Source organism: Primulina huaijiensis, chromosome 11 (assembly GCF_012295235.1).
Source record: "Primulina huaijiensis isolate GDHJ02 chromosome 11, ASM1229523v2, whole genome shotgun sequence".
Classification (NCBI taxonomy): Eukaryota; Viridiplantae; Streptophyta; class Magnoliopsida; order Lamiales; family Gesneriaceae; genus Primulina; species Primulina huaijiensis.
The window spans coordinates 22,655,557-22,679,735 of NC_133316.1; the positions used below are offsets into that span (position 1 = coordinate 22,655,557).

A 24,179-nucleotide genomic window follows, 5' to 3' on the forward strand; every position below is an offset into this window, starting at 1 on the left:
CGCAAATTCGTTTTCCGCAGCGCACATTGCACGCTGCAAAGTTCAAAGCTGTTGAAAGTTCAAGATTATCCGCGGCGTACATGTGCGCGCTGTTAATCTTATTATCCGCGGCGTGCACATGCACGCCGTTAATACTATTATCCGCAGCGTGCAATGTACGCCGTTAATAATTATTGCAAAATCTAATTTTAGCGACGGTTTTAAAATTTCCGTCGCTACTAGCGACGGTTTATAACCGTCGCTAAATTTATAGGCGACAGTTTTTAAACGGTCGCTAAGTTTAGCGACGGTTTTAAAACTGTCGATACATTTAGCGACGGAATTTCATAATCCGTCGCTAATCTTTTCGTTAAAATAAAAAAAAAATTTACTTTTATAATTTAATAAAATTTTTAAAAAAACTTACAATCTAATAACAATACTCGTGATTTTTAATAATATTTACAAAGTAAGTAAAAATCGAAACAAAAAAGTACACTAAATCGAAACTAAAATCTTAAAATCGTGAGAAAAATTCTGAGTGTTGTGAAGAAATGGGAAGGAAATGCGGATATTTATAGACTATTAGCGACGTTTGTATTTAAACCGTCGCTACTAGCGACGGTTTTATAATAAACTGTCGCCGATGTAAAACCTTGCGACGGGTATAAGAAAACCGTCGCTAAATATAGCGACGATTAATGCTTAATTGTCACTAAATGTGGCGAGGGTTATTTTAAACCGTTACTAGTTTTAAATCGGCGACGGTGTATTTAAAACCGTCGCCAATAGCGACGGTATAAAAACAACCGTCGCTAAATTTAAATCGGCGACGGTTAAATAAACTGTCGCTAAATGATGGCGCACGCTTTTTCCACGGCGTGCTTATATATGCACGCCGTTAAAAAAAATTTATTTTTTTAAAAAAAATGATTTACTATTAACAGCGCACATAAACATGCACGCCGTTAATAATATTATTAACAGCGTGCCTTTATTGTGCGCTGCGAAAATTGCATAAGTTATTAACAGCTCACATATAACTGCACGCTGCGGATATTACTATCCGCAGCGTGCTTTTAATGCACGCTGTTAATACTGGGAAGTGCAAGAATATTAACAGCGCACATATGGATGCACGCTGTTAAAAGTAATAATCGCAGCGTGCTTTTAATGCACGCTGTTGATGACGTGCTGCGAAAAATCGAAAATCATTTTTCTTGTAATGTCTGATTGCAAGACAAAACTACTTTTCAAGACTGTTTAATCTAGTTTTCAAGGTCTGTATTTGACTGACAACCAATGAAAGACGGCCCTGAATCTGATGCATGATATCACTGGCAATTAAGCAAATCGCAATAAACTCTTTTGTTATGCAGATAATAATATATCTAATTAAAAATATCAAAGCCTTTCAAAAAATTATATATCAAACAAGAAANTATGTTTCAATAACTTGTATTCTAGTCATTTTTAGATTTATAAAATTGAGAAAAATAACCTTTTTCTTTGATTATTAGCCTTTTCTTTGATAATTTCTGCGACATAATAAGGATATTAAAATTCTGTACTACAAATAATTAGTGCGATTTCAAGGAAGATATTTGTTGGTGGTCCTTCACCATAATTATTATATATGTCCTTTGGGCCACCGATTAACTATTCGTCGTTCAAAGTGCTTCTTAACTAATTAGTTGATAATTAATAACCAATTAGTTTATAATTAATAATTGTGATTAACGATTCTAGTAGCTAGAGTTGACTGTTCCACTCAACTTTCGGGAAGTTTTCAACTCTTTTTTTTTTTCATTAAATTGCGACCATGAAAATATATCATCCTTTTGAAGTTCTTGAAATCAGAAAATAAATTTTGTGTGGCATGCATAAATTTTACTATATATCTTGGTCAAAAAGATTATATATTTTAACTAATCATATGTGAAAATTGCATCGATATCTAATGTAATAATAATTATTATGTTTTATTATTACTATATTATATAATACAAAATCAAAAGTGTTCCGAAATGGTCAACTAACAAGCGCGTGTTAATTCGCCCCCGGTCATCGAACGAACTTTCAAAGGTGTATTTGATTATTCGTCCGCTTTAAAGAACTTTCCAAGAAGTCAAATCCTCATCAATTGTTATATAAGTTGAGACCAAATTCTCGACATTCAAACCAAACATCTAAAACTAATCAACAAAGAGTGCTAAATTACAGAGATTTACATCCTATGGATCAGGCCACATATGGGCTTCCACCCGCTCCCGTCGCCACCGGAAATGGAGCTGCGAAGAATCTGGCTCGCCGGAATACTACTCGTATGGCATCACCAAGATCTTTCTCATACAAACGCTCGGTCACATACGACAGGTATGTGGAAGCAGTACCAAGGAGCAGGTCGAGGAGACGAGAGGCAGCCAGAGAAGTTGTTCAAAGGGCCTTGACACCTCCAAGCCAGAAACCGAGCTGTAGGTGGCGGAACTTCTGCCCCACGCCAAGCCGCCTCTCAAACATGTCTATGGCTTAACCATGAGAAGTTCCAAAAAAAGTTTCGGGCAAATTTCTTTCAGAAAGCTATATACATATAAGCTACTTTTGAATGCATATCTTCTGACTAGCATCTTTGTGGCATAAATTTTGTTTGATTTACGTTGGTAATGAGAAATATTGGTGGAGATACATTTAATTGTAAACTAAGGGTCCTTATAATTTTCTTCCTTCAACATCCATCTATTAGAGTTCAAGTCTAAAAGACAAAAAACCAAAACAAAAATAAATATTAAGGAACATCCGGTTATGAACAAACATATACATTAACTATCAAGGACGTATTCTTATGGTACAATCGAAACTCAAACAGAGACACGAGGGCTCGATGTTCATTAATCTTTCCATAGACAGAGTGGTTCTTTCACAGCAGTCAAGGATCAAGATAATGCTTCTGTCTCTTCCTCTTGAATCAGCTTTTTGGTTCTCTTTTATTCCTTACTTCAAAGAAACCAATAAAAAACCGACTATGTCACAATCACAGATACAAAACTCGAGATTACGAATATTTTTTTCATCAATAAGCTTCTTGCCGTACCTCGGATGATCCCTTTGATGATGCAGAATTAGTCTCAACTGGCACTTCAGATGCTCTTGTTTCAGATTTCTCATTTGAGTAACTGTTGGAAAAAAAGGAATTTAACTCATCCCATCATCCAATAGATTCGAGTTAGATATCTAGTTTTAACCATGATCAAGCTACAAGAGGGATCCGATTCACATCATTATCAAATAGAAGTATTTCTCTCAAAACAAAAAAATAAATAATTTGATCCAAATAACAAAGCTTACGTAGAGAGTATGGTAACCCAAACAAGTTCCACTGTGTCAACCCAAAGAAGTCTTTGTTCGACAGGAATCACGCCATAGGTGATCAGATGAGCAAAAGGCCATAGCTTCCAACCAGCCTGAAATCATTCACATTCAAAACAAATTTAAGAGCGCAGAATAGATGCAGATTGCAACATTACTTGAAAATTAGGTTTCGCTAGTTTGTTCCGACACAATCAGAAAGAAATGGAAATTGCGAATCTTTACACGATTTTGCGTCCACTGTGTAACACATAGTTTCCTCACATTAAAAAAGGATGATGGTAAGACCCATCATATTTCTCAACATGTGATATTATGTCTTCCAAATTATATCTTCTGGTAACCTCTCAAATAGAATAACATTAAATTTTCACGAAATTAAAAACTGAAATTACAATTTAGACATGAGAATTAGGCAAACTGAATATAAAATATATCAGTAAAAACTTTATCAAATTCCACGAAACTTAGATAAAGCAGCAGATGAAAATTAATAAACTTCAAGAAGCAACACTTTCAAGCTACAGTTTGCAAGATTGCATAAGTGACCTCGATGCTACATCCTTCATTTGGAACTGAAAGCACAAGTCCCTTCGAGGTTTCTAGTTTTGTACATTGTAAGAAAAAAGTAGGGCTACTTACTGTTAACATTGGCCAGAAAGTAGCTTTCCACTCGGAAAAGATATTGGCAGGGGACTCACGCCGTAAGACCCCTAAAAGAATGAAGTAAATGCTGTTCCAAACAGCAGACCAAGCTGTTTGATCAAAAGCAACTTTAGCAGGAACAACCCACCAATCATCAAAAGGAAATAAAGCCTGAAAATTACGGCATGTTAAAAAAATTAAGCCAGCCATGAATCGTACTAGAATATAAAATCTGAAGACAATGGCACTGCAATAAATTACCTCACAGAAATGATAGTAATAGTGCGAAAGGGAACCGTGAAGGGAAAAACCAACTATACCAGATCTGAACATACGTGAACGGTCAAATTCAAACAGAGGTTTCCCTTCATAGCACTGCAATTTATTGAAGTAACATGTGAATTAGTCACATCGAGCCATCTAACAACAGCCAATAGGCAGAGGAGTTTTCTCATCAATAAACAAAATTTACGAACCTGTGCAATCCAATCCCCCAAAGAATAAACAACCCCACTTATAAACATTTTCGCTAAGACAGGGTTTGTTTTAAGAGCCTCCTCATACGCACTCCAGTTGTGTTCAGGAGCATATCTCAATATTTCAAAAAGGGTCCATCCCTGCATAAAGATGAAAACCATTTGATTCATTTCCACATAAGACATATGTAGCAGTCAAGAGCCAATTCTACGGCCACAAAAACTCTTTACATATTTTTCAGGAAAATACAGTGCATAAAATTCATCCATTCAGATATTTTACTCTTCATCTTTTAGATTCTCGGCCCTTGCCCTCCTCCATCCGCGTAATCAAGAGAAAAATAAAATTTTTTTGGGTAATTTTATGAAAAATTCAAGTTTTCAACCCCAAAAAACTAAATGAGTCGCCCGTTCTTTGGGTACCACCTTCTGCCAAAGAACCTCAAGTTCACTGCGTAACTTATGAACATAAGATTGAACAATATTGACATAGTTGTACACCTGTCCGCTACTCGCCAGTTCAGACAAGACTCCTAAGCCCCGAACCCGGAGTAAGAGTTGAGAGTATCACTTCATGTATTCAAACAAAATTAACAACATTCACAGGATCAATAAGAACGAAATTGAAGTCGTAAATAATGTGACAATACTCAGCCACCGAAGATACTATCTCAAATAATTAAGCAATACATCTCAATTACACGCAAAGATGAAATTCCTAGCACCCATCAAGATCACTACGTCTCTAGGAAGCCACACTCCTGACAAGTTTCTATTTATAAGAAAAAGAAAGGGAAGATGCAAGACTTAGAAATCACTCACGTGCCAATAATTATGATCGATGGTAAGTAACTTGGCGATGGCAAAAGATCCAGCAGCCAACACAATAGAAGCATTAATGGTCCTATCAACAAGTCGCGTCATTTCCAGCTGGCTTTCTCCATCAACCGACTCCGACCCAGCTGCACCAGAAGCAGAGGCTGAGAAGCCAGCAGCACCCTCGAGAGTCAGCCTCCCAGAAGAGTCACTACCAAAACCCCCCACAACCAGATCCACCTCCGTCCCTTCCGCTTCTTTTCCTATGAACACGATGCCGCTTTGCTGATCCACTATATCGTCACTCTGGACGGGGATGACGTCAAGCTCACCGGCCGCCGAGCCTACAAAACGTAAGGAACAGCCTCTTTGTTTTTTGTTGAAGAAACCAAGCTTGGCGGAAGCGTGGAAGAAAGGGTTGTTCTGTTTGGGTCCTCGAAGACCAAAGAAGGATTGTGGGGCGACGGAGGCGGCCATACGGTGTCCTCTGATCACTTCTCTGAATCGAATGAATCCGGTAAGAAACCGTAGTTCCAACGTAAGTCGGGATCAAAATATTAAATGGAAGACTAATAAAATATGAACTATTTCTTTTAACTATTACCAAATCAGAAAGAAAAAGACCATAAAATAATGAGTGGGAATCAGATTTAATATATAACACAAAATTTAATTCGGAAAATAAAAAAATCGAAGAGCAAAATAATCGAAATTTTTAATATCGTTCGGGCCACTTGTAATGCAAACCCGATTTAAATGAATAAAATAAGTATAAAATATGTGATTCAGCCAGTTTTGGTTTATCAGATAAGCTGGGCTCCTAAAAGTCGTGGTCCATTAGAAATATCGCAAATATATTCTGGATCCACTAAAATTGTGGTGTGCGCTAGAGAAGCCACGTCGGTGGATTACGTAGATTCTAGATGAACCGAATCGGGCTTTCTTTCTTGTTTGTATTTGATATTCATTTTTCAAAGTAAATTTGGTTGTTGTTGGGCCTTAGACTTTCACTTGAGGGGCTTATTTATTTGGGCTTCGCTTTCGTAACCGGACTCCCATATTTTGTTTTGAATGTTTGCCCCATATCCGTGCAAAAGAAATATCAACTTTTTAGTTTTCTTTGATTGCTATCTTAACTTTATGTCAAAGTTTCCACAATGCAAATGCGAGGACGACATCTTTAAGGTGGAAGAGGCTCCTTTTGCTAATGTTTGGACAATAATTGGTAAAGGAACATTTTATGATAAAATCACATTGAAGGGGGATTTTAGAAGTATATATATAATTTTGATATGTTGTTCATCTATCTTTTTATCAAATATGTGACATACATCTATTGGATATGATAAAACATATCTAAATTGTACATTCAATAAATGAGAGTCAAGTTATTGATGAACACATATGTGAGCGATATATATTGATGAGCACGAATGTGAGCAGTATATAAAATATATGTGTGTGTGGTTTTATTGATACAATTATATATATTTGCAAGCGGGAAAGATAACGTCATTCTAATATTATGATGGATGTGATAGTTAAGAAAAATAAATACTAAGCCATAATGTATTCCTTTTTCTAACCTTCATAATTATATATAGAGAGGGCTATTTCCTTCACTTCAAATAATTAAGTAACGCACATGCGTTAGGTTTTGTGCTAGAAATCAAAGTCTCGAGTCTCTGTTGACAGCGTGTATTATTGGATGCAAAACAATTTTAAAATCGTATAATCGAGGTGTTATCAACCTATTTCTCGGAATAATATGTACTCGAACATCATAATTAATTTTCCAAACAAATAGAAGATTTAATTATTTGACTGTAGGGGACACCACAAAATACTTGTTGGTAGACCGATTGATGATTTGTTAGATGTTCATTTCAATTCGACGGGACCATATTCAGTTCACTCGATAAGGAAATTGAAAAACGAAGAGGAAATATTAGCTGTTTAGTCTCAATCCAATTCGAGATAAAGCCACCCAACAACACTTACATATTGTAGGACTGATCTATCAGGCCATTACTACTTAAATATATATTTTTGAATATTACCATAGTGTTTGACAGTAATGGAAACTGTTTTCTTTTATAAATTTATCTCAAAATGGAAGCCCTTTTGAGCAAAATTTTTGGATATTCAAGTTTTTCAAGAAAACCATTCAAATTTTAAGTAATAACACATCAACAATCACCTCTGCTGGTTCCGATTCTGTGTCTTAGTCATGAAGAACTCGAAATTGCGCAGCATCTTTTATACTCTATATATATATAGTACGTACCATAATAAAACTTTAATATTGGACCCAACCGTTTAAATAAATAATGCTAGAAATCCTTCTTTATGAACTAAAGCTAGCAAAGTTTGGGGACACCACTTAAGAAATTGGATGCAAAAGATAAAGCAGCTTAATCAAATGAGAAAAAGCATGTATACGTGCATGGAACTGGAAGTCGCTGTCTTCGTCACTTTGCTATTAGATAAAGTTTACTTTGTGTATTATTTTTGCATTCGACTATGCACTCAAAAATTTGGGTTGTGTTATCAAAACTCCAAAATGGTGTTGGAATGGGTCGTCTTTTTCACACGGAAGAAGATAAATTTGGATACGATGAATCATCCCTGGAAAGGGACAAGACGGTGAAAACAACTTTAACCTAACTTTAACGAAGAGTCAAAAACACCAATGTAGTACGGACCCAATTGAACATCATCCTTTCGACATTGAAATTATACTGATAATTCCCGGGTAACTAATGGTCATAATTTAATAGGACAAGATATTTCATTTAGGGACATTCAATTTTGACGTGAAATTAGTAATTATTATGTGTATGTTTATTATAAAATGCCGTTGGTGATTGGGAAACATGAGGACCCAAACACATGCCAAAGATTTTAATTCTTCAACAAACTCATTTCATTTGTTTTTCAAAGCTGGTAAGACGATAACCCATCCCATCAATACCCATCGCTTCCGAATAAAATTTAACCTTCACACACGTTTCAATTTATAATCAATGTTATCTGCCCTGTCCTTCGCATCAAAGTGGCGAGGAAGAAAACAACAAATTGGGCATATTTTTTCAGACTACTAGTTTAATTTCCGTCTTATATAAAGAAATACTTCGATGCCTCGAATGGACATTTCGAAGACTTAATGGAAGCATATTATGGTTCAGAACATTTTATTGGAAATTATATAGAAATGATTCAACATTATAGTATTGGTTGACGAGAAATCTTTATGTAACATTTTTTAATTACAATATACGTGTACTGCCAATAAAAAGTCATCACACATATTGATTATGAAAAACTTTAAAGAAATTATAACTCATTGCGACTATTGTGGCGTAGGGGAGTTGTTTGTAAGGACGAAGGCCAAATTATAGCAGCTTTCGGTCGTGTCATACCAAAGTCGGGAAGCATAGTTATAGGGGAGGCACTAGCAATTCGAGAGGGCTTCGGGATAGTTCAAGACAAAGTCTTCCCTCAAGCGATTTTATCATCAGATACACTTTTGGTAGTATAAACAGTCACGATGTCAGCAAATGATATGCTTGTTTGTGTTCTTCATTTATTCGATCTTTGAAATTAGATTTAGATATCATCTCCATCTTTCATGTACGGAGGAAGGCTATTGGAGCGACCCTTTTTTTAGCAAATTTTGCATATTTTCCCCCTTGATTATTTTATCAGGCTGTGTCAATCTTGTAATCAACAACTTTAAACCCTCTAAATAAAATTTACAAGCTTTTCTCGTCAAAAAATAAAAATAAAAAATATAACTCATTAATTAAAAATATAGCGAGGATGTTTCAGAAATTTTTAATACAAATAGAATACCAGGTTCCAAGACTACGTCATAAAATTAATATCTCAACAAGCCCATACAAGTAATTCATTATTTTGCATGTTACTTTTGATAATTCTATAATACAAACTACAAAGCATCTGGTTCCACTTAGTTTCCCCAGATCTCCTATTTATCTTTCATCGCCTTATAAAATAATAATTAAAAAAAACACGTAATTTCCCACTTCCCGATATTTGCATTGTCCACCCCCTTCTTTGTCTTGGTAAAAAATATTTATTTTAATTTTTTATTGCTCATCTTCAACAAAGACCGTTGAATCTCCAATCTAATCTCACTTCACCGGACCCCACAAAATGCTGACTGGGTTTCCGGAAGGAGACGATATGGCTGTTGACCATGAACGCGGTGACCCGATCTGAGACCCGAATATCCTCCATCTTCAGCTCACTCAGCCGCTGCACGTACTCCGGCACATGCACCAGGTCCCACACAACCCCTACGCCGCCGGGCTTCAGTACCCTCACCGCCTCACACAACACCCGCATTCGCTCCGCCGCCGCAGCAGCAGACTTGGCCCCGAACTCTTTACCCACCCTGTGTACGAAAGCTGCCGACACCACCACATCGAAGTAGTTGTCGCTGAAGGGTAGCGTCCTTGGGTCGCCTGGCCTGCTTGAGTACCATAATTAGGTGGTTAGATTGCGGTCCGGACTTTAAAAAAAAATCTTAATGTATTACTTCTTCGGTTGGATAAGTCAAATTTGAATTCAAATAAAGATGCATGATACTCAAGTGCTCGGTCTTCAGTCGCTGCTGCATATTTAAATTTCGGATAATATTCACTTATTTTACTGTTTATTGTCTTTTTTGTTTTCAAGTGAACTAGAAAAATGAAAACTTTGCAGCTTGTTGAAAAAGATGCACAACACATATACTAAATAATATTAAGTGGGCATGCCATATCGGGTCGGGTCCTCCCTACCTGCAAGTGACGTACTCTTGGACGCCCTCGAGGCCGGCGGTTTTCAGGGTGCGTGTCGGATTGACGGTGTTGCTGCGGGTCTGGGTTCGGGCTGGATTGAGCCCAACAACGCGGCCGGAGGACCCGGATTTCTTGAGCTGCATAGCGACGGCGTTGAGGAGGATGCCCCGGCCACAGCCGAGGTCAAGCGCGTGCTTGACGGAGGACCAATCCGAGACAGAGGACACGATGCGTTGGGACATGTCCCAGTGGAGGGACACGGCGGAGTAGAAGAAGTTACCGGCGGCAAAAAAGAGACACACGGCGGAGAGCGCTGTGACTGAGCCGGTGAAACCTGCGGCGAAGCGACTCGAAGCAGGGCCCGGGAAAAAGTGTTGCAGGAAATGGCAAATAGGTTCAAAGTAGAAAAGGAACACAACCGAGAGAACAGAGAAGCACATGGCATGAACGAGAAGGAATAATGGGGTCTGCCAGTCATCCACACCGTAGATCGCGTAGATCTGCGTCCAATCTCTCCCTGTTTTCCCCATTTTGTAAATAATTTCTTGAAATCAGAACTCTGTCAAATAATGAAATAATCAAGATTCGTGGAACATTTCAAATGGGCAAATGTAAATAGAGAAAACAACATCAGAATCCGAATTTAGCTTCAAGCATTGAAACTTGCGGTTTGCTAAAACTGAAATAAAACCCGCTTCAAGCGAATATCATTTAACCAGTTTGAAGTTTCTGGGGGAAAAAAATGGAATCAACATCTGCCATAAAATAGCGAAAAGACGAGAGCTTATCCTTACCCACAAGAAATCAAGGAGCAGAGCACTGAATGTCAGATCCAGGAAATGCAGGGGAATAATTTAGTGATCCCAAACAAGGAAACATTAATTATTGACGCAGCGAAAAAGTACACTCCCTCTGAGCAAGGTAAAACAAGGAATCACTCTTCAGTAACAGTGATTTACACTACATCCACTCACCAAGGTACAAAATGGCAGCCCTTTTAGTTGAAAAATCAATCAAAGACGCAGAAAACGAGGATAAGAGACGAAGGAAAGGAGCCCAAAATCCTGCAATCATGAAAAAACTGATTCTTATATGCTATGTCAAAAGGATGGGATGTTGCTTCTCTGTAGTACGTAATCACGCGTTTTTGCTATTCGTCTGTTTCTAACAAGAAAAGATCAATGAGAAGCAAACAGAGAATGGAAAGTTGATTTGGTGGGTGGGATTGGATTTTCGAGGGGAAAGCACGAACTTTTATTCTTCTTTTTTACGGAGAGAAGAAAATTATTGGCGTTATATGATTCTGTTGCTGTGTTGTTGTTTGCGTATTAAATTTTCATGTGTGTGTATATATATATACATACATTCAGCAGAAACGGAGATTTTAAGTAGGGTGCTTGTATTTGTATGTCCAAAAAAAAGAAAAGAAAAGAAAAGAGAAGAAAAGATCCAATTATGGGGGTTGATTTGATTGAGTCTGGTGGAAGTGGTAGTGGGAAATATTTTATATTAATTTTATTTATCTGAAATTTGAACTTTGAAGAGTCGGTACTAATTCCATCAACTTGAGCTATGGTGATAGCCCATATTGTATTTGGTTATGGCCTCTAGGGGCATAGTACGTTGTTGCTAGCAACATAGGAACAACTGTCCATAAAAAAATTTCATCTCCTATTTAACTTGTGTTGGTGTCACCCACTTTCTCTAAATTCAAGATTCACCGATTTGCTATACAGAATTCGAAAGTTAGATTGGCGATATAATTACAGATTGGATTGATAAAATGTTTTTGGATTAATTGAAATTTTGTTTTACATTAATATTATTACAAAAATCTTTATGTTTTATGTACATGTAAAGGGATGTAGATTTGGCTTCTTTAAAAGACATCGGATTATTGTTTCATTGATGTAATAAGACTCTGATAACTTTATTGATTCTTTTAACGGCAGGGACATGAAAAAACATGAACACGAAAGTGAGATAAATCGAGATGTACGTTTTTAAAAAAAAAAAAAAAAAAAAGCAATACTCATTTGATGCTGGAGTTAGGAAAAATATATGAATGAGATATTACATAGGTCAAATAAATGAAAGACCGGTAATTACTTAACTTTACTTTCTTTTTACCTGAGTATTTATCAATAGTATTGATCCTTAAATTTTTCTTGCCCGTCTTTTTATAGATTTACTAAGAATTTTACCATATTTAATTAAGGATATGTTTTATCAGTCAGATACATGAGCATATCAATCAATATTTCGCAAGCAATGTAGATACCTCTAAGACGAGGTAGAATCGTCAGAATTCAGATTGATCAATCGTTATGATTTTATATTTTCAAAAAATTACCAGGATTATTAAGCATTATTGTTACACACAAAAAGTTTTTCGATATGGTATCATGAGTTTATTTTGTGAGATAAATATTCTATTTGGGTCTCCTATGAAAAAATATTAATTTTTTTGTCAAAATTAATATTTTTTATTTTAAATATAAACAGAATTGACTTGTATCACGAAGAAAAATCCGTGAAACAGTTTCACGAAATATCAATCAATATTCGCAAGCAATGTGAATACCTCTATGATGAAGTGGAACCGTCATATGAATTTTTATTTGACCAGACACAAGTAACAGTAGAGAAAAATTATGATTTTAATCAAATATTTATCTATTAATTTTTTTAAATGAAATATTTAATTGATTATTTTGAAAGAGTATGTGATAATATTCGAAATGTTTCAAGATACACGGCTCGCAGAGTTAGTAATCTCTACATGTTTCATGTGTAGAATAATTAAATTGACTCATAATTACGTGAATTTTCCTTCTCAATCCATCACATTCTATGTAGCAGCTCTTAGCTCAGTGATTAGTGCTGACCTCTGTTGCATAATCCGTGTCACATCCTAAAAATTGCACCAATCAAAGGATTTCTCACAATTTAATTTTATGTTGAAAAAATGAGATTATACAAATATTTCAAAATGAAATAAATGCTGCAAGGATTGGTTGTGGAAAATCTTGGTTTAAAATTGACTTCCCTTTTGAGAATATTATAACAAAGGCTAAAAATCATATTATAGATATATATAATTCTTTTGTAAATTTTGTATGATAGCAATGGCTCACTCATTTATGCGTCTACTATGTGCATCTACAAGTCTACATATCTTTGGATAAATAATAATATCAAAATTTTCGAGGAGATCGAATCAAGTAATTGTTATTATTTAAAAAACTTACAATGATAACTGTATAACTCAAAATTTCAAATTATATGATAACTCGACGTTTATATCTCAACCATCATGTACATGCCTTGGCTGGTGCGAGTTTATTTCAATCTTGAAACGAAGTTTCGTTAATGCAAGTAGCATATATTTTATGACTACCACCGCCTTTTAATTTATTGATTTGGTCGTCGCGGACAAGATCTCTGCAAAGCCCACTGTACGGTGTCTCTTTGAACAAATCCGCTTTTCAAATCTTCTTCTCTTCTTTTTCATTATTTGACCTGAACAATTCCTCTTCTCTTTATTATCATATTGTTCAGGTTAAATATCTGAGTGGTTTTTTTTGTATATTATGATGAATTTATTTGACAAGATTAAAAGTTAAATTAATTCGTGTTTGTCGTAAGTAAAACTGAATTTTATGCGCATAATACATAGTAAAGCGAGAACAGACTTGTCAACCTTTTTAAATAAAATATGAAAAATTGGCACCATTAGAGAACAATTCAAATCAAAGGAATTCATAAGCAAATAAAAAATTTCAAATCAAATAAATTCATATATATATATATATATATATATATACACAAAAATTCAACGGTGTTTTTTAAGATATGTACAATATATTATTGCATGTATTAAAAATCATGTCAAATAAGCATAATTTACGGTAATATGCGATGTTTTCAAAACTAAGCATTCATTAATAAATTTTATAAATAAATAAAATTTAGAAATTTTCAAACAATTATTAGTTATTACAAGTTGGTAGCCTTTTTCTTCCAAAGTAGGGACCGCTGGGTAAATAAATGAAAAATGTGGGTCCTTAATGAATTAAATTAAACCAATTAAAACAAAAGGGATGTGTACTAATTTTCAAAGGTAGGACGCGGGAATGGCGTAAAGCACCAAATGCTTGACGGTGCACTACCAAATATTATGCCATTAAATTACACAATTAGTCTTTGCTTGTTATTTACTTCTTTATAAATGAATTCTTAAATATCCATTGACTATAATCTATGTTAATTAATTTAAAATTTTATTTTTTCTTTTAATGTTATTTGTTTTCTTTGATGCATTAATTGTAATATGATTTTGTAGGTAATGAAATTTATTTGAATAAATATATATATATATATAAAATGTGTAGAAAAATCAAAGCCATGGATTTGCGACAAAAGTTTTGTTTCAGTTACTCCCATTCACCATTTAATTTACGAACAAAGACGGAAACGGGAGAAAGAAATATTTTATAATCTGCATTTGGCAATTGCCATCACTTCATTAATTTGTATAACTTCATTTGTAATCTTTCGTTATATTAATATAACTAGAAGTGATCAGCCACACATTGCATGTGTAATATAATATACAAATATATATGTGTGTAGTATATTTTCAGATTTAAGTTTCTGGAATTATTTATAATATTTAATGAAATTAATAAAATATGATTAAAAAATTTCTTTAGCCAATATTCTATTAGCTAGAGTTTAGAGCAAGATAGTTTTCAAATGCCCTAAATTTTAATAATATGGTCAGAATAAACTAACAAGCAACAAATGTTTCCAATTTTATTTTTACTATGTGTGTCTCTCTCTCTCTCTCTCTCTCTCTCTCTATATATATATATATATATATATATAACAAAATCACGAAACTGAAAATCACGAAACTGAAAACTAGCTAGTCACTGATATTAGAAATTGCTGGTCCTTATTAGTGGGCATTTAATGATGTACTTTCTTCGAAAACAAAAAAATTGCAAGCACTAAACCATTACACACGCCACGTTAACACACCAAAAACCGAGAAAAAATTCGGAAAAAAAAAAAGCNTATGTGTGTGTGTGTGTGTATATATATATATATATATTATTTTATGTCTAAAATTTTTAATTTTTGTATGCTATTATTATATGCTTAGCTGTCTATACTGATACAAAAAATTAACAATTTTTTTTTTCCTTTTATAATTTGAAGACTCAAATTTTAAGCTCAATTTTTTTACATGTTATTAGTATCTAAGTATACACTCTATAACCTTATGTATATGCTTTTTCTTCACGAGTTACGAACGTCATACACTTTGATTAATAATCATTACAATTCATTTTAATTAATGCTTCATCTTTCGTAATCTCTAAAAAAATCCAAAATGTCATCAAATTTTAGGTTCGTTTTTTCGTTCAATATTGGTCGATCATTCAATTATTTTATAATCTTATGTTTTTTCCAACCGATAATGAATTTATGCTTATTTTTCGAACGTATATTTTATATATCATATTTTGTTTTGCTTTCAGATTTTGTCCACGCTGTTATTCATCATTTTTATGACGTTTTCCCATTAATTATCAATGTTATTGGCTGTGCGTAACTTGTGTTCAAATTTTATGACACATTATTTTTAGTTGTCGATTAATCAGTGTTAATTTTTTTTGTTTTATTAATTATAATATATTGTTGCCTATACTGAACCAAAATCCTGGCTCCGCCCCTGATTGAAACCGAATTCAAGCAAAAAAGTATTAAAAATTTCAAGTTTCGACTTTACTCGAGTTCGACCGTACCTAATTAAAACTTAAATTTTTGTTCATATTCATTAGACTCAAAGTATAATTTATGTAATTCGAATCTTAAAATTTTATTCATATCCATCTCAATTTAGTTAGTTTACGATAAGATCAGTAGATACAATACAGTACAATTATAGGTATATTTTAATCACGCGAGCACGTGATCTGACCCTTCAAAACCTACCTAATAATAGATTACGACTCATCGGTTGACTTTGCTTTCGGGAACCTAAGATAATGGTTCTTTATAAAATATAATAATAATAATCAAATGTGATTAAGCATATATAATCACAAACAATGGTATCACTAACTGCAGGCTTGTGAGTTATGACACACATTTTTGTTTCATTTTAAGCTAATAAATATCATTTTGGCAACATAATACATTATAATGTATGCAGAAAGGCCAACACTTCACGACCTTCCTTGTTAATTAGTTCTACCCGATTGAGTTCAACCTACCTTATGATATTATTTCAGTACAAAAATTTCTGTGAGACATATATTTTATTTAAGTTATTATGAAAAAATATTATTTTTATACAAAAAATGTTACATTTTATTGTAAATATTAACATGATTGACCCGTCTCACGAATAAATATCCGTGAGACCATTTCACAATAAACATATTTTTATTCCAAATAAATATCAAAAAATCCCCGTTACTTACATTTAAGTAAGTTTGATCGGTTTCCAAATCTGAACTTGTAACATTTAGATTTACCAAAGAAGCCCAATTAAAATTTCGGGTAATAGATATGGGCCCACGGGCTGTAGGACAAGAAACTTTTTGAAATATGATAGGCAGGGGCGTTAATATGTTTTTATGTAAATTCAAAAGACCTTACATCGTTGAGATGTTATAAAATATACATTAAAGAATTTTCATATCCGAAAATTCAAAAAAAATTATATTTTCCAAATATATACACTAACAACTAAATACAATATTTTGTGTACTATTATTTTGTGTATACGTGCAAAACAAATTTCCAGTATTTTAGAAAAAAATCAACAACAAAAAGAAAAAAAGTACGCAACGTTTGGTTTTTCTTTTTAAAACTCCCTCTTACTTGTAAAAACATATTCTAATTTTCTAAAGAAAAGCACCACTCTCTTATTGTTATATTCCCTTATATTACTTAAAAAATTCAATTACCATTAAAAAAATTATAATATTTTTTCAAAACAACCGTACATGTTAGTCCCTCGTGCATGTATTTGGAAAAAAAGAAGAAAAAATCACCTTATCTAAAAAATACCATATCTAATTAAACCGACTATATTTGGTCAGCATAGCCTAGCCTCTTCCTTGTGGGAAAACATTAAGAAGAGTAAAGAAAATCACATTTTTTGTGTTTAAATGCTGTAAACTTTTCTATAGATTGATTTTTCGACAATTTTAATCGATAAAATTAATAAACCTAAACGTTTATTAAAAAATAATTGCAAATAGTTTATATTTTGGCATATGNATATTTTATATTGACAAAGAAATACTTTTTCAGCAATTGCAAATAGACACGATCGACACCTTCCACAAAATATATCTAACGAGAATGGGCCCCAAGGAAATAAATTGTCTCATGGAGGTGGAAACTCAACTTGAAAGGAATATAAGCTAGCTAGGGATGGCAACTTTATTATAATGTTTTCATATATTTATTATATAAGGACGGACTATGGACTATCACCTTTGATTATGATTTTTACATGTATATATCTGAAGTGTTTATTTCATGATGCGATGAAATATCGATATGCGTATAATCAAATCATAATGTCAGCTTTCAATAAAATATTAGATATACGTATAACATAATGATGTTACGAAATGAGGATAATTACTCCAAGTATAGCATAAACTAAGCCCTTAAATTACTATTCTGAACTCCAATTAAAATGCAATATATTCATGGTTTCAAATTGAAAAGAAACAGGAGATTATGAAAATCAAAGCACTGAAATTTCATAAATTGTGAAACTCAATATCTAAGCTATTGGAAGATGGGTAAATAAAATAGTCAACAACTAGCAAATATAAATATTTTTTTTCTTTCAAAGTGATGTGGGTCATATGAAGAAATTTTCTTATATTTTATTTGGTAAAAGTCGATTATTTTTTCCTCTAAATAGAAAGCTCAATAAATAAACTTATGCTTAAACATTATAATGACGTGGATCGTTTGAAATTTAACAAAGAGATAAGGTAGAGTGCTTGGACTGAAATTGTAGCCTGAAATCGTGGAACATTTACAAGTTAGAAAGTCCAATTTATTAGGTCACATATTATTTTTTCAAAAAAGAAATAGTTGTCAACAACAAGAAGATTTGTTCAAGGGATAATATCAACGAATTGAATGAAGCTTGTCATATTGTCTTAGTTATTGTTTGGTACATGAGATAAGAGAGATTGATAAATAATCTTCTTTATCTCACGTTTGGTACATTTTTAGAAAGCGTGATAAATAATTTTATACAAGGATAAAATATCCCTTTTATGATATGTGATAATTTTAATTTAATGATAAAAACACCACAAATGACTTCATTAGCATCAATATATAAAAATCCTAAACTTTAAAAATATGATCACATCCTATATGTGAGCGAGTTCTAAATTAGTATCACTAGATGATAATTATATACATGATTTTTATAAATCTCTGCTAGTAGGTAGAAATTAAAATCAATAAAATATTTTTATATATATTATATAATATGATAATTATATAAATGAACTCGAGATAATTATATAAATAATTTTTATAAATATCAATAAAATTATTAGTACCACTTGATTAACCTTAAAAATTGATATTTGACTTGACTCACAAAATCAAGGACTCAATTATCATATTATATAATATATAAAATTAGGTAAAAAATAAATAAATATGAACTCAAGCAACAATTATGAAATTATAAAATTTATTATGATAAAGTTAATTTTGTCATTAGAATCTAATATATAAATTTAATAACTCTTATTAAAATCATACCAAACATTTAAATATAATATCATACATCTTATTTATCCTTAACTTATCATTATATTATATATCACATGTTTATCCTATCATGTGTACCAAACTATGCTTAAATATACAAATTATTTGGATACGATAAACAAATTTGAAGTGAAATTATATTTGTGCTTGACCAAAACTTGAATTATATAGTTAACTTATCATGTATCGGCTTTACCTCCCAAAAATTATATATGTATATAGCAGGTATCTCGATATATATATCGCTATATTCAGTTCAGTGTCAATTACTGACTAAAATCAACTTTTTGTTTTGGGAAATAAAAGCAGCTTTTAAAAGTTACCATTATATTTGTCTTATTTTCACGTAGGAATATGATAAATTAAATCACACAAATAAGTGATAAATGAACTTTTTTATTTACTGTGTGTGCATAGGGCCGGGACGTCCATGGTAAGCAGAAACATTTCCCACGTATTAATCATGTTCAGTTCAATCGATACGAATTCTAGTCGAGTCAAAAGTTGCAGCTGCATGGCTCTTTCAGTGTGGTTATACCGCATACATACATTGTATTTGCGTATCTTTTTAATTTAATTCTCATTAATAATCCCCTAAACCTAAGAGATAAATAACATTACTATATATTTGATGTTAATAACAAAGCAAACAAACATTTCTTTCATCGCATATCTCGGGATCGATGTTAGATTTTCCATACAATTATTTTAATCGTCACTTTGAGTTAATAAAAAAGTTACTTAAATAAACAGCACTCCTAAGTTGTCAACACAAGTGTCAAGAAAAAATTATATATAACCGTAATAATCGATGCTAGTTAAATTAATTTATATAAAAGAAGAATTTTTAATGAAACCTACACAAAGTATTCGAGATTCGCCCTTTAGTACGCTGTACGCGTGTTTAAATTCCCCCCTCCAACCCCCAACTGTCCCTATATGAGACCCGTCCCCACTATAACCCAGATTCCTAGACTTCTACAAAAATAACTCTTGTAAACCCAAAATCAGATGTTATATAGTTCACGACGAAACTTGGTTTCAACTTCTGTGCTTCTTTTCTTATGTATGTATGTATGTGTATAAATATATGCTGCGTGTGCGTCCGTGATATATATATATATATACACATACACAGAACACGGTTTGGTGTAATATATATCCTAGGCATTTGATGGTTTGTTTCTGTTTTCTGGTGGACCAGAAGAGGGTGATGCGGCGGAGCAAGCCGGTGGCGGGGATGTGTTCGCGGTGCCGACACAGCGCATTGGTGGCTGATATGAAAACCTTGACGAGGTTTTGTTACATCCCATTTTATTGGAAATCGTGGAAAGCCATCGTATGTAGCTTCTGCGGCTCCATTCTCAAATCTTATCGGTGAGCCGTGAGCTTGATCATGATCGTCGTACGGTGCATGAACATGCATTTTTTTAAAAAATAAATAAATAAATAAAAATTTCGAACGCTCCTTTTAAATTCATGCACGAATTAATTAATCAAATATTGTATGGATTTAGTTTTGATCTGTATATCTCATGCTCCATGTACATGGATACGATTTTATAATATCCCAAGCTATAGCAGATTAGAAGCTTTGACTGGTGTAACCCTTTTTTTTTATATGTGCATTAATTTGACTCTAATTAGTTATTACAACCCATCTTTAGAGTTTATTTCATACTAAACGATTATATATANTATATAAAAGATAGATTGGTATGGTTGAAGTAAAAAACAATACTTTTAACATAAAAAAATTATTTTTCACAAGTCGAATTGAATAGAAAATCTGTATAACAAAAATGATCTATAAAATAGTTTGATAAAAATTTTTATGCATATTTTAATAATGAGCATAGACTATGATTACATAGTTAGAAACAAATTAATTAAGTGCAGTTCTGGATTAATATCATTTAGTATTGCTGGAAATAGTTATTTAAACATTTTACATACGCAACCTTTGATGTACAAACACAAAGCCAAATTGAGTACAAATTTTACCATGTTTAAGGGGGTGTATTGGTTATAGACTTTTATGGAGTTTAAAAGTCTAGAGGTATTCAAACTAGACTTTTATATACTTCATAAAAGTTTAGTGATATTCAATGTAAACTTTTGTAGAATTTTAAAAAGTCATGTGGTATTCAAACTTGACTTTTAAAAACTATACAAAAGTCTATAGGTATTCAAAATGTCAATAGACTTTTAATGACTCTATGGAATTCTATTAAGTACAAGAATTATAGCCTAAGGTACAACAATAAAATGTCAACAAAAGTCTTTGATTCAACCTAAAGATTTGTATGTACATTTAATTGAGAAATCCCCTAAATTCACATACTCAATACAAACTTTCATTCTTTTCTCATCTATTTATTTTTCTTTTTATTTGTGCTCTTTAAAAACATAATTAAAATTTAATTTTTTTTATTAATTATTATATAACATTTTATTTTTAATTATTTTTTTAAATTTTAGTTAATCTATATCTTAAATTATTGTATAAGCAAATTCATACCGATACTATACCAAAATTTTCGGTATACCGAACCAAAAAAACCTTACATTTTAAAAAAAGTTATAATTTATTGTTTTAAAATATTATATATTTTAAATTTTTTTTATATTTTTCCGTTAATTCGGTATATACCAAAATTTTCAAATCGGATATCGTTACCGTACCGAAAAATTCGGTATTGTTACCGTACCGTACCGAAATCTTTGATATACTTAAAATTCGGTAAATTCAATATTTTTTTTGTTACGGTAATTTCGGTATACCTAAAATTCGGTATTTTTTCCTACCCCTAACAGGGCTTGTATTGGCATGTGCTATATTACACAATTTTCTTTGAAAGAAGTGTCAATTTGATGAATTTCAAATTGAACTATATAATGAAGCTCAATTGTCTTCATCAGCACAAGTTTATGAAGGTGACGACTTTGATCAGTTATTTAATACTCAAAAACAACAACGAGCAAATGCTAATGCATGGAGGGATACCATAGCCAATGGAATGTAGAACAATGTTGATCAAATTGTCAGTAATGATTAGATTTTTTTTATAAAAAGCTACTCATTATTTTGAGTGTTCTTTTAATAAAATTTTATTATGAACTTATAAAAATATTGTTCATTAATATGTTGAATTGACATAAAGAATTGAAATTTTGATTTCAATAAATTGGATAGTTAATTTGTCGTTTTTCATAAATTAAATTGATTTAACTTTTAAGTAAGTAAAATTCATTTACATTCATAAATAAAAAAAAAATTTAAAATTGAAGAGGTTATCTATGTCCAATAATTATTTTAAAAAAATTAATAACAAATAAATCACAATTATAAACTACAAAATTCACATAATTCTATGAAAAAATTTACAAAAGTCTACAAAAATCTCGAAAAAAAGTCTATAAAAGTCTATGAAATTTGTTTTACAATTCTATGAGATTCTATAAAAGTCAATAAAAATCCATCAACTCCACAAAAATCCATCATTTAAAAAAATCATTAAAAGTCTTTGAAAGTATAGAATGAATACACCCCTTAGTCTTTTCAAATACACATGCCTTAAACAAATGTTGACTATGTATATCTCCTAAAAATCTACCGTAATTTTTAGTGCATTAATTCATGGACTGGCGGATAGAATCGGTAACCAAAAGTCGTTCCACTCTATATTAGCTACGTTAATATATAAAATATATTTTGATATAGCTGGTTCCTACCTGGATGAATCCAACAATCGAAAGAGATGACTTGGTGGATCCAAATTAGGTTAGAGTAATTTGTCATACTCTTTAAATAAATAAATGTTCAATTAAAGTATATAATTTTTGTAGAACATAAATTTCACCTTTCAAAATCGACAGTGATTTTCTTATATCAGTATCGACCCATCCCTCTCCCTAGTTAATATAATGGTTCTTTCTCAATGTCGACAAGTAGCAAGTTCCAAGGACGAAAATTTCATATAAAAAGTAAGAAATTTTAAAAATAAAAAATAAAACTTAATTGAGCAGGAATTCCAAATTAAATTTTAAAAAGATTTCTTTTTCATCTAAACCTAATTTAAGATTAGTAGTTTTGTGACGTGATAAAATTTATATTATTTTAAAAAAATTATAAATAAGGTTTTAAATTTTATTTGATTAATTTGTGCGCACCCACACTTTAAATTAGTGGTAAATATTAATTAATTGTCTCTTTCAAACTATAAGCATGTATTATTAAAGATCATTATCAAATCAAGCAGTTACTCAATTTTTCCTTTTCTTTCTTTTTTTTCTAAATAACACATGCTCAGACTATACTACACATCGAGTTTTACTCCAGACACAGTATAGGCCATTGATATGCATGGATTCCACATAAAATATCATGTTGAGCCATATGTTTTTTTACGACTTGAAAATCTACAGTCGTTACCTTTCGATGCATATTGAAGAAACTTCGGCGTAACACAATAGTCTGCAAACCACGTCAGCCAAGTAAAATGCATTGAACATCCTTGTGTGACATACTTGCCTGATAAAGTATTGGTAAGAAGAATCAAACGTCTAACCATTGATTAAATGCTCATTTACTTCACTAACTTGAATATTCTCGAGAGCAAGATCATATATTTTTAATCGTTCTCACTCCAGCTGTCTAAGGCATAAATTTTCCCTTGAATGACTTATAGTGGTTGGAAAGAAAATAGAAACTAACGTGAATGGCGGGATCCTATAATGAAAATTACGAACAACGAATTATTATTATGTTTTTGCTTACATAATTTATGCTAGTAATATAATACTATAAAACATGATGATAAGTATATTAATTATTACATAACTAATAATAAAATGGGTACAAGTAATAAATTTTAATTCTTTAAAATTAGAGTAGGTGTCTTGTGAGACGGTCTAACGAATTTTTATATGTGAGACGGATCAACCCTATCGATATTAACAATAAAAAGTAATACTCTTAGCATAAAAAGTAATACTTTTTCATGGATGACCCAAATAAGATATCCGTCTCACAAAATACGACCCATGAGACTGTCTCACCCAATTTTTTACCTTAAAACTAATATCGGATTCAAGTATTCCAACCGCAACCAGCATTTACTACAAACATGCATAATTATATAGTTTATTTATATATTAAATAAAGGACAATAAAAATTTACATTTATCTAATCGATCATATTATTTACATGCAATTATGGTTTAGATCCCGCCACAATATTAGTGAAAA

The 24,179-nt window shown here is 32.1% G+C and overlaps 4 protein-coding genes across 8 annotated transcripts in view; 1 reads left to right on the forward strand and 3 right to left on the reverse strand.

Moving 5' to 3' along the window:
- The window catches only part of LOC140987624 (beta-glucosidase 18-like), a 35,386-nt gene extending 24,591 nt beyond the window's left edge, over positions 1 to 10,795 (reverse strand). The window contains exon 1 of the mRNA XM_073456203.1: positions 10,792 to 10,795. The gene's annotated coding sequence lies outside the window, so the exon portion shown is untranslated. The remainder of the gene's footprint in view (positions 1 to 10,791) is intronic.
- LOC140988064 (uncharacterized) lies at positions 2,742 to 6,029 on the reverse strand. Of its 3 annotated transcripts, XM_073456952.1 has the most exons (8): positions 5,881 to 6,029; positions 5,289 to 5,781; positions 4,467 to 4,607; positions 4,252 to 4,365; positions 3,988 to 4,161; positions 3,325 to 3,440; positions 3,071 to 3,152; positions 2,742 to 2,969 (listed from the first exon to the last, which is right to left on the reverse strand). In XM_073456952.1, exons 2-8 carry the CDS (start codon positions 5,757 to 5,759, stop codon positions 2,964 to 2,966), a joined length of 1,104 nt encoding a protein of 367 aa, XP_073313053.1. In that variant the 5' UTR covers positions 5,760 to 5,781; positions 5,881 to 6,029; the 3' UTR covers positions 2,742 to 2,963. The 3 variants fall into 3 exon arrangements, with proteins under 3 accessions (XP_073313053.1, XP_073313052.1, XP_073313054.1); XM_073456951.1 differs by lacking the exon at positions 5,881 to 6,029 and having other exon boundaries at positions 5,289 to 5,874; XM_073456953.1 differs by lacking the exon at positions 5,881 to 6,029 and having other exon boundaries at positions 2,742 to 2,973; positions 5,289 to 5,874.
- LOC140987625 (uncharacterized) lies at positions 9,307 to 11,459 on the reverse strand. Of its 3 annotated transcripts, none has more exons than XM_073456204.1 (3): positions 10,885 to 11,459; positions 10,091 to 10,649; positions 9,307 to 9,780 (listed from the first exon to the last, which is right to left on the reverse strand). In XM_073456204.1, exons 2-3 carry the CDS (start codon positions 10,618 to 10,620, stop codon positions 9,408 to 9,410), a joined length of 903 nt encoding a protein of 300 aa, XP_073312305.1. In that variant the 5' UTR covers positions 10,621 to 10,649; positions 10,885 to 11,459; the 3' UTR covers positions 9,307 to 9,407. The 3 variants fall into 3 exon arrangements, with proteins under 3 accessions (XP_073312305.1, XP_073312307.1, XP_073312306.1); XM_073456206.1 differs by having other exon boundaries at positions 9,307 to 9,777; positions 10,885 to 11,450; XM_073456205.1 differs by lacking the exon at positions 10,885 to 11,459 and having other exon boundaries at positions 10,091 to 10,785.
- An 8,398-nt stretch (positions 11,460 to 19,857) lies between these two features.
- On the forward strand, positions 19,858 to 20,382 carry LOC140988989 (uncharacterized). The gene has a single exon (XM_073458132.1). The coding sequence runs from the start codon at positions 20,103 to 20,105 to the stop codon at positions 20,307 to 20,309; it is 207 nt and encodes a 68-aa protein (XP_073314233.1). The 5' UTR covers positions 19,858 to 20,102; the 3' UTR covers positions 20,310 to 20,382.
- Positions 20,383 to 24,179: the final 3,797 nt, after the last annotated feature.

What these genes read in the sequence shown, in the direction of transcription:
- LOC140988064 (XM_073456952.1), bottom strand. Translation starts at nt 5,759, where the DNA reads ATGGCCGCCTCCGTCGCCCCACAATCCTTCTTTGGTCTTCGAGGACCC. An exon ending in TCGATCATAATTATTGGCAC is followed by an intron (nt 4,608 to 5,288) that starts GTGAGTGATTTC and finishes ATCTTTATGCAG; the next exon opens with GGATGGACCCTTTTTGAAAT. An exon ending in TGGGTTACCATACTCTCTAC is followed by an intron (nt 3,153 to 3,324) that starts GTAAGCTTTGTT and finishes TTTTTCCAACAG; the next exon opens with TTACTCAAATGAGAAATCTG.
- LOC140987625 (XM_073456204.1), bottom strand. Translation starts at nt 10,620, where the DNA reads ATGGGGAAAACAGGGAGAGATTGGACGCAGATCTACGCGATCTACGGT. An exon ending in CAAGAGTACGTCACTTGCAG is followed by an intron (nt 9,781 to 10,090) that starts GTAGGGAGGACC and finishes ATGGTACTCAAG; the next exon opens with CAGGCCAGGCGACCCAAGGA.
- LOC140988989 (XM_073458132.1), top strand. Translation starts at nt 20,103, where the DNA reads ATGGTTTGTTTCTGTTTTCTGGTGGACCAGAAGAGGGTGATGCGGCGG.